General features: G+C 52.1%; 1 protein-coding gene across 1 annotated transcript in view; it reads right to left on the bottom strand.

The window, feature by feature from the left end:
• The window catches only part of PUM1 (pumilio RNA binding family member 1), a 73,179-nt gene that overhangs the window by 52,022 nt on the left and 11,095 nt on the right, over nt 1–10,062 (bottom strand). The window contains exon 2 of the mRNA XM_017743731.1: nt 5,441–5,509. Coding sequence (XP_017599220.1) covers nt 5,441–5,509 — 69 coding nt within the window. The remainder of the gene's footprint in view (nt 1–5,440; nt 5,510–10,062) is intronic.

Raw genomic sequence — 10,062 nt, 5'->3', positions numbered from 1 at the left:
CCAGAGCAGCTGGGGCTGCCCCTGGATCCCTGGCAGTGCCCAAGGCCAGGCTGGACATTGGGGCTGGAGCAGCCTGGCACAGTGGGAGGTGTCCCTGGGGTGGCACTGGATGAGCTTTGGGGTCCCTTCCCACCCAAACCACTCTGGGGTTCTCTCAGACCTGCAGCAGCTGCAGCACACCCGGCTCTGTTACAGCACTTCCCTGCTGGAGGGGGATCTGAAGCTCTTCAGCCCTTCCCTGTTTTCTGCTGCTCTACCCCTTTCCTAAGGAAAACCAAACCTTTACCAACAGGATCCTGCAGAACTGCACCCCAAAACCTTCTGGATTTTGCAGTGAATCACAGCCAAGTGTCACAAAACATTTTCAGTCTCACTGTCTCCTGCACACCCTCCTGCTCCCGCACAAACCACCCCAGCTCTGTCCCCTCCAGTTTCATCTTCCCCCTCCTGTTTAATCTTTCCCCACCAGAAGCATCAAATTTCCACCTGGAAGTTCTGTCCCAACAGCAGAAACAAACAGAAGAGAGATGTTTACCTCACATGGAGATTCCAGATCTATTCACAGCTATCAGGGAAACCCCAAAGCCAATATTAACAGAGGCTAACGGGGGGCTTTGTTCTGTCAAGTGCTGCTCCAAGCAGTACAGAGGGTTAGCAGGCAGCAAGCATCTGCACTGAATTATGCAACAGGCTGCCAAGACAATGGATTTTTCCTCAGGGAAAGTTGTCAGTTGCAATGGAGAGGAAAAAAAAAGGTGCTTTAAGTGACTCTCATCCAGTTCTGCAGGTTGGAAATTTAAAAAGAACAAGCAGCGGTTTAGAACGAGAATCGTTTATTCATTCCCTGGTTTTTATTAAAATTGACCCTATCCAGTATGAAAATAATCCTGCTAAGCCCTCTTACAGAGGACTTACGAGTTAGGCCAATATTCAATTTAGCAGAGCAGGGAGGAGGGGAGGACTTGCACATCATCAACAAAAGCAGTTCTTCCAGCAGCCAGGGCACAGAGATCCCACTGAGATGGGATTATGAATTAGACAAATTAAGAAAACTGATCGCCCTCAGACAAGGCAAATATTAAGATAAAAGCAGCCATCTGTGCAGTGCAGAAGTGTGTTTCTCTGCAGCAACAGGTAGGGAAGGCAGAGCGGGTATTTACAGGTCCGGCTCAGCTTTACAAGGCCAGAGATGTTATCGGCCCTCGGGAGCAAGCAGGGCAGGGAGGGGAGCACGGCCAGCCCTGCCCCACCCCACAGCTCACAGCTCCGGGCACAGAACAAAGGGAGGAGAGCACTGGCAATGGCTGACCATTCCCTGTGCTCCCCTTCAGGTCTGCTCCCGGCCCCTGAGCCTTCCTGATGTGCCAGGGGAGCTGCTGTGGCAGCATCACCACCCCGGCCCCACTGCTCCCATCTCCATCCTGGTCCCTCTCCCTCCCACCCCGGTCCCACTGCTCCCATCCCCACCCCGGCCCCACTGCTCCCATCTCCATCCTGGTCCCTCTCCCTCCCACCCCGGTCCCACTGCTCCCATCCCCACCCCGGCCCCACTGCTCCCATCTCCATCCTGGTCCCTCTCCCTCCCATCCCAGCCCCACTGCTCCCATCTCCATCCTGGCCCCATTGCTCCCATCTCCAACCCTGCCAGCGCCTGGGAAACTGCAAAACTCGACCCAAACATTATTCCCAACTGCCAACACTCCTCAGCTGCCAATGAATCATGAATTTATGGGAACACGGCACAGGCACCAGTGGCATGGAAAGCAGAGGCACAGGGGTTTCGTTTGGGGTGGTTTTTTTCTTCATTTTTGTCTGGTTTGTGGTTGTTTTCTTTAAACCAGGTACAGAAGTGCCCAGCCCCAGCGTCACAACCACTCTGAGCTGTCCCTCTGCAGCGGCTTCTCCAGGACAATGGGGCATAACCATGGACATGGGCACAGAACCATGGAACATCCTGAGCTGGAAGGACCCACAGGGATCATCAATTCCAGCCCCAGGCCCTGCCCAGACACCCCAAACCCCACCCTGGGCATCCCTGGCAGCGCTGCCCAAACGCTCCTGGAGCTCTGGCAGCCTCGGGGCCGTGCCCATTCCCTGGGGAGCCTGGGCAGTGCCCAGCAGCCTCTGGGGGAAGAACCTTTCCCTGCTCTCCAGCCTGAGCCTGCCCTGGCCCAGCTCCAGCCGCTCCCTGGGTGCTGTCCCTGGCCCAGGAGCAGAGATCAGAGCTGCCTCTCCAGGTCCTGATGTCCCAGAGTTCCCCTACAACGATCCCCAGGGGCTGCAGGAATTTCACTGCCCACACTCAGTGACCCCAGCACTGCCACCTGCAAGGGCAGCAGCCCAGCAGTAATTAAACACTTTCAGTTAAATGCATAATATTTCTTACCAGCATTTCTTTCCCAGAGCAGGGTGCCACTCCCTGCTACCCCCAATATTCCATGTTTGAAGTTAAGCACCTCCAGTTGCCTCATGGCTCTGTGTCCCCATCCTCCTCCCACCCCCTGGATTAAGTTTCAGGCAGTAACTCGCCCAGCTGCTCTGACTCCAGACACAGACTGAGCACAACCTACGCTGAATCCAGAGTCCCAAAGGCCTCTGAGGGGCTGGGGACAGACCCAAGCGCACCTCACAGCCCCCCTGTGCTGCCCATCATCCCCAAAGACACCGCACAGACGCTCCCTGCTGCGGAGCTACGGATCCAAGGGATTGCAGCATGGAAAAGCAGACACCCAGCTCCCCATCCTGAGGCTGGGGGGCAAAGGGAGCTCACAGGGCTTGTGTTAAACCAAAGGTAAGGGTCAGGGCTGGGGGATCAAGGCCTTAAGGAGGCACAAGCAGCAGGGCAACACGTGCTGGGCTCAGCTCCAGCACCAAAATCCCACATGGAACTGCTGGACAAAGCTCCAAGGTGAGCTCCTGCATCCCAGAGAACAGCCTGGACAAGGCGCTGGAACAGAGGGACAACACTGCCTGCCCTCAGAGCTGCACTGCTGACCACGGCCACTACCAACAGCACGAAGCTTGCACAGTTTCAAGTGGAGAAAAAGGGGATCTGGGGCTCTTTTCAAGCTCCCACTCGAGAAAATACCACACTTCCACTCGCTGGAAATTCGGGAATACGCGGCTGGGTGTCTGAGGATGGAAACAGCCATAGGAGAGATGAAAGTTGTGGAGGTTTTTTAAGTATTCTTAGTTTTCCCAGATAAGGATATCTGCTGATCTCCAAGTGTTATCTGCACTCTGAGGCACAACAGATAAGAGATGTAACTGTTTGACAGTGCCCTTTAAAAACTGCTCTGATGTCTTCACAAACTCCTTCAATCACTGAAATTACGATGGTGCTTAACAAGAAGCAAGAAAACAAGAAGACAAAAGACACAATAAATGCAGAAATGCTCTTCCTCATCTTTCTCCTCCAGGTTTTTCACTATCAACTCCAAGAACAAGACTACTGACACTCCCTGCAGGTATAGAAATACAAATCAGATTTGCTCTTTTCCTCATTTACTTCATCTTCCTCCTTTATTTCAGACTTTCTGATTTTCTCCATGAATTTCCTTCTTATTCCAGGAGCAGGAGAAGGGGAGGAAACCACCAGTGCCTTGTTAGGGCATCTAAACTGCACAAAATCCACGTGAGGAACATGGTCCTGAAAGCCAACACAGATCCTGTGGGATCTCCTGAAATCAGCCTTGGAGAGAGAGAAAATTCAATGGATAAAGAATGGAAACTGTGAGGCTGAGGGAGAAAAACCCCAAGAGAAATAAGAAATAGTGGTTTAGCTGAAAGAGAAGGGTGAAATGCAACCTTTCCTGGAAAAACACACTCATTCCAGCATGTGGAAAAGCCCAGTGACAAAAAGATGCCATTGCTAAAACTTTCTGCATCACGGTTACAAGAAGAGGGGAAAAAAATGAGTCATCAGTGGAAGGCAAAGCTCCAAAACACCACCCAAACTCACTCCTCTCCGAAATGCCTAAATAAACCAAAAGCTGGGAGAACTCAGCATTTTTAGGAATTCCTTCAGGCATTTCAGCTGCGTGACCTCGTGTCACGATAAGCACAGCGACGCCGTGCTCGCTGTGAACCTGTGCTCCCTCCATCCCAGAGGGAGCCTCCTGCCCAAATGAGGTGTCACCAAATCATCTCCTCAGAACATTCCCACCCCCAGCATTCCACAGGCAAGCTGCACATGGAGGCACAGCAGCTGCTTTGCAGCAGCTTCAGGCAGGTTGTTAATGTCGGGTTTGCTCCTCTGAAAATCGTTCTCACCTCCTCTTAGTCTTGGGGTAAATTAATCCAACCTGCAGAAACGGATTTTCCTCTCGAGTCAAATCAACATCCAACCCTGGATTATGGTTTTCCACGAAAGGAAGAGGGAAAGAAAGGGGGAGAAGGAAAAGAGGGAAGGAAGAGGGGAAGGACGAGGTCTTTGACCTGAGAGAGGGCACCTCCCTATGAATCCCACCACGCCACAGTCCTGGTTTGCTCTTCTCTCCAGAACAGCAACTTCAGGGTTCCAGGGATTTTTATTTTTGCACTGGGTACCAGACAGGATGGACTAAACACAGGGGAAATAAACTGGTCTGAACCTGAGAGGAACACAGCAAGGAAGGCTCTCCAAAACTCCACACCTGCACCAAGCTGAGCTGCCACACATTAACATCCTCCTACCAGACAGGATTTTCTCCTCTGTCCTTCCACAAGGCACTCACTAAAGCCAAAAGGAACCAGGCAAGGCAGAGAAGCCATTCCAGGAACCTACAGGAACAAGCTATTCTTTCAAGTCTCTCTAAGAATACAAGAATTCTCTTTTTTTCCAAGAAAACCAGTGGGCATTTCCCAGACCCAGACCTGCCACCTCCTTGCTGTGCTGAGAGATTAACCAGCTCTGCCCGGGGCTCTGTGAAGCTCCAGCTGCAGGGCCAGCTCTCTGCAGCCTCTGCCCTGCCCTTGTCAGCGCTGCAGCCCTGGCTCACACAGCCCCGCTACCCCAACGTTCCTCACGGCCCTGGCCCTCCCGCAGGAGCCAAGAGAGGTGGCCAGCAGTGGAACCAGGGCAGCAGGCAGTGCCAGCCAGGCAGCCCCACAGCGTGACGGGCTCTGAGCTCCGTGAATCCCAAAATAAACCTGCTCCAGGGATTGGAACACTTGTCCCCAGCCCCATTTCGAGCTGCTGCTGTCCAGCCACTCTCTCCTGTTGGATGAGCCGACAGGTGGGGGTTTGGCTGCTCCTCCCTCTGAGATGGATTCCAGCCGGGCAGGTTTGGGGTTTGATCCACCAGACACACACACAGCCACACACAGCCACACTTCCCAGGCAGAACGGAGAACCCTCAGCATCACAGTCAGCCCAGCAGCCTCAAAAAACTGGTATTTCACTTCCTCCCCCTCCCAAAATATGGATTTTTTTTTTTTTTCCTCCAGGCCTCTCACTTACCTCTCCCATAGCCCGTCCCTCCAGAGCCAGCGCTTGGAAATCGTGATTCAGTTCATCCATGGAACGCACCTATTTATAGATGGGGGAGAAAAAGCCGTGAGGAAATGCTTTTATCTGCTGTTATTTTTATTACAATCAGAGTTTATAGCCATTTTTCTGATCCAGACTCAGAGCTACATTCCACATTACAGCCTGTAACAGGGTTATGGAGCTCCAGAGGATGACTTACCTTTAACACTCCCAGCAGTTACAACATTTATATACTTTTATTATTATCTACACACACATATTATTATCCCAAGATTTATTTAGATGTGTTAGATTTACACATGCACAAGAAAGAACAACCGGCAATTACTTTTAAGACACACAAAGCCTAACACAACTGTCTCTGCTCGTATTTCACAGAGGTTTCAGGTGACGGAGTCAAGGCATGAGGAGCCAGCATCATTTGAGGTGGGAATCAAGGAAAGTCTCCTGGACAAACCTGGCAGATTTACATTCAGGTTACACCGACACGAAGGAGAAAAACACAACGGTTTGATTTGATGAAAATTGAGTTATTTAGAGCAGAAAAATAAAGCAGGAACTTGAAACTGTTGGATAAATAAGTAGATAAAATCATAGGACATTCTGAGCTGGGAGGATCCACCAGGATCATGGATTCCAGCCCCAGGCCCTGCCCAGACACCCCAAACGCCCCCCTGGGCAGCCCTGGCAGCGCTGCCCAAACGCTCCTGGAGCTCTGGCAGCCTCGGGGCCGTGCCCATTCCCTGGGGAGCCTGGGCAGTGCCCAGCAGCCTCTGGGGGAAGAACCTTTCCCTGCTCTCCAGCCTGAGCCTGCCCTGGCCCAGCTCCAGCCGCTCCCTGGGTGCTGCCCCTGTCCCAGGAGCAGAGATGGGTGCCTGACGTGGATTGGATACGCTGAGAATGCAGGAAAACCCTTCTCCTGCTTTTCACTCCCATATCTCAGCCGCTGAGCACACAAGAGGAAGCAAATTAGAAAAGAAAGCCCAACTGTGGCCTTGAGGCCAAAGCCCAGCAGCTGAGCCACGTGCTGGGAGCAGCTGACTGCCCTCCCCAGCCCCACACGGGTGACCCAGCAGCCACAAACACCCTGCACAAGGCAGGAACTACTCCCCTCCTACTCAGTGTTTACACACTCCCTGCAGCCCAGCAGGGCTGAGCACCTCTCTGCTGAGCAGGGAGGAGTTGATAAAGCACTTTTAAGTGAGTAATGCCCACACTGGTGCAGGCTCCTTGCAGGATGCTGCAGGTCTGCACGCAGGGTTTAGTCCTGGCTCTGCACAGAGCCTTGCCAGGCCGAGGGAAGGAGCTCAGCAATGCCTGATGGGTGATTTACACGACAAAAATACCCCAAAAACTGCTTTAGATGCCCATGGCCCACCAGTGACCAGCACTGTAATGCTATATCACCATCACGGACCTTAACCCTGGCTTCTGATGCTCCAGCACCACTTCCAGCAGGACCAAGACCTTGGGATTACCTTTTATTTCTATTCTAAACCAGTATTCTATAGATCTCAACTGAGACAGTGTTCTGGGGATCTCATCTAAGAATGAGATGGAGGAAAGCACCACATTAACCTCCAGAAATCCCCTCCAGTTTAACTCTTCTACTACTCTGTGGCCATCATACTTTGCAAAGATTAGTAATATATTATTGAACTATTTAATAGATATTTACGTAATTTTCCAATACTGTGGGGTCACCAGAATCCCAGCTTAAAATTCACCCAGAATCCCAGCTTAAAAGTCAGGTGTCCTCTTGTTACTGTATCTCAGCTCAGTTATTTTCAGTTCTGCCTCCGCCTTGCCACCTTTTGCAGTGACATTTGTCACACGGGCCACCGACACCGAGTGAAAACAGGGCTGCACTTCCCAAATTTGCAGCCCCATGGACTTTCCTGCCCTGCCAGCTCCATCCCTGCTCGCAGCTGGCACAGCTCAGCTGCCTGGTGCCACACAAATGTCACCAAGACCAAATTCTTCCGTGGAGCACTTGGAGCTGAACTCATGGAAAGCGCTGCAACCCCCAGATGTGCCAAACCACAAAAGCTGGCAGAGAGCAAATTATTATTTCCATGAGACGTCTGTGGAATGGAGAAGTTGCAGAGAGAGATTCAGTAGGTGATGCAAACCCATCGCTGCTGAAGTGATGGCCCAGCAAACCACAAAAGCCACCGCAAAGGCTGCTCGGAGTGTGTCCAGCAGCTTCCCCAAAACAGATCATCTCCCAGGGGTGGGTGCTGAGCCATGGAAACCTCAAAACAAAGCTGCTACAAGGATCCAAGCAGTGCATTCCCAGCAAAATCCGAAAGGACATTAAGTGACATTTGTATTCGGTTTGGTCCACATGGAATCACAGAACGGTTTGGGTGGGAAGGGACCTTAAAGCTCATCCAGGGACACCTCCCACTGTCCCAGGCTGCTCCAAGCCCCGTCCAGCCCGGCCTTGGGCACTGCCAGGGATCCAGGGGCAGCCCCAGCTTCCGTGGGCACCCTGTGCCAGGGCCTGCCCACCGTGCCAGGGAACAACTGCTCCCGTATATCCAGTGTAACCCACTCCCTGTCAGCTGGAAGCCTTCTCCTCCCGTCACCCCAGGCTCCTGTGAACAGTCCCTCTCCATCCTTCCCTTCAGGCACTGCAAGGCCACAATGAGATCACCCCAGAGCCTTCTCTTTTGCAGGCTGAACAATCCCAGCTCTCTAAGCAGAGGTGCTCCAGCCCTGCAGGTGACTTGGTGGCTCCTCCGGACTCGCTCCAACAGGACAATGACACAGAGGAGCAACACGCTGCCTCCATCCCCTTCCCAAAGATCCTTTACCCCAGCCACTGAGAAAAGCAGAAAAGAAAAACTGCCTTCTCTATCAGCTATCAGAGGTGAGGTAATGGAAGAAATTACTAATTGACACATAATTCAGTCACATCGCTCATCATCTCTTTTCCAACAACCCTAACAAATATGGATAAAAGTATTTTCTACATCAGGTCCTTGTGCCTGATTTTGGGCACTCTGTGCTCAAACATATAAACACTCTCAGTCACACAGTTCCTTTATCTTCACTGATGATTGGATCTATTATTTGATTTTCAAAGACTGCACCCAAAAGATCCTTTTCCCATTTCTCAACTCCTGAAACGTTAAATAGCAACACATTTTCACCTTACTGCACACAAACATCCCAGGGCTCCTGCATTTCCCCTTCAGGAAGGACAAAGGGTCTGAAACAGCAGAACACAAAGCCAAAGCCATGACTCCAACACCTCTGGATTCCAGAAGTCAGGGATTCCTAAACAATGGAGATGATGTTCCACCTCATCAGGATCTGTTCTTGTTAAGGATCCCCGAGCTCTGAGGAGCACAGAGCAGAGTCAGGATGGTGTAAACACGAGAAACAAGGAGCTCCACAGAGAGAGAACTTCTCCCCAGATGAGCACTGACGCCGATGAGATTTGATCACCAGAAAATGTGGTTCACCACTGAACCAGAGATTTGAAAGAAATCCAGAAGACAACGCCAAGATCAATGGGCTGCACGGGGAAGCGATGCCCTGACACCCGGCTACGACGTGGCACCCTGGCTCCTTGGAGGGAGACGGGAGCTCCACAAACCTCAGCAATCAGGAATGGCACTAAGAGAGGGCAGGGGGAGTCCCAATGGCTTCAGAAGTGATCCAACCAAAGCTGACTCCTGCGCTCAGCCAGCAGCACCCCGAGGCTGCACCCCCGTTCCAGCCTATTCCAGGCAGGCCATGCCTCTGGAAAGGGATGCACGGTGCACATCCTCACAGGAACCAACTCCTGCCTTCCTGGAAGGGAATTCCTCATTTCTGATCACACAGAACTCCAGCCAGCTCCCTCTGAAACCCCACCTCACCAAACGAAGGTTCTGGACATGAGCACCACGCTCCTGACCAAGCTCCAAAGCAGCTTCATTGCACAAGAACATCCCTCCCCTTGCCATGAAACGCGTGGATGCACTCAGGAATTATGTAAATCTCATTCAAGAAGAGCAATTTCCACACGCTAATACAGGAATGTGTGTCACTGTAACACACTGCAGCTCCAGCCACTCCACTGACTCAGAAATCATTCCCTGCCTCCCCGGTGGGAGCGCACATCCCAAAGTGGGATTCGCTACCAGCGAGAAACTGGAGCAAAACCACCGGATCACTGCACTGCCTGAGGCTGGGGAGGATTCAGCCTCTGCTCTTCAACAGTTCTCACCTGTGCTGAAAAACATGGGAGAAAGCCAGACACAGCTGGATTCCCACTGCACACCCAACAGACACAGCTGGATTCCTCATTCACACCCGAGGCACAGCTGGATTCCTCACTGCACATTCCTCTCTGTCAGACCTCTAAATCTCATTCATTCTCCCAAATCATGGAATCACTGAGGTTGGAAAAGACCTCCCAGAGCATCAAATCCAAGCTGTGCCCCATCCCCACCTTGTTCCCAGCCCAGAGCACTCAGTGCCATGCCCAGCCCTTCCTTGGGCACCTCCAGGGCTGGGCACTCCAAACCTCCCTGGGCAGCCCCTGCCAATCCCTGAGCACCCTTTCCATGGGGAAATTCCTCATGCTGCACACCCTG

The sequence above is a fragment of the Corvus brachyrhynchos genome, unplaced genomic scaffold (assembly GCF_000691975.1).
Source record: "Corvus brachyrhynchos isolate BGI_N302 unplaced genomic scaffold, ASM69197v1 scaffold580, whole genome shotgun sequence".
In the NCBI taxonomy this organism is placed as follows: domain Eukaryota; kingdom Metazoa; phylum Chordata; class Aves; order Passeriformes; family Corvidae; genus Corvus; species Corvus brachyrhynchos.
Note: the sequence above shows the minus strand (reverse complement) of the source record. Positions and strands in the feature narration are given on the sequence as shown.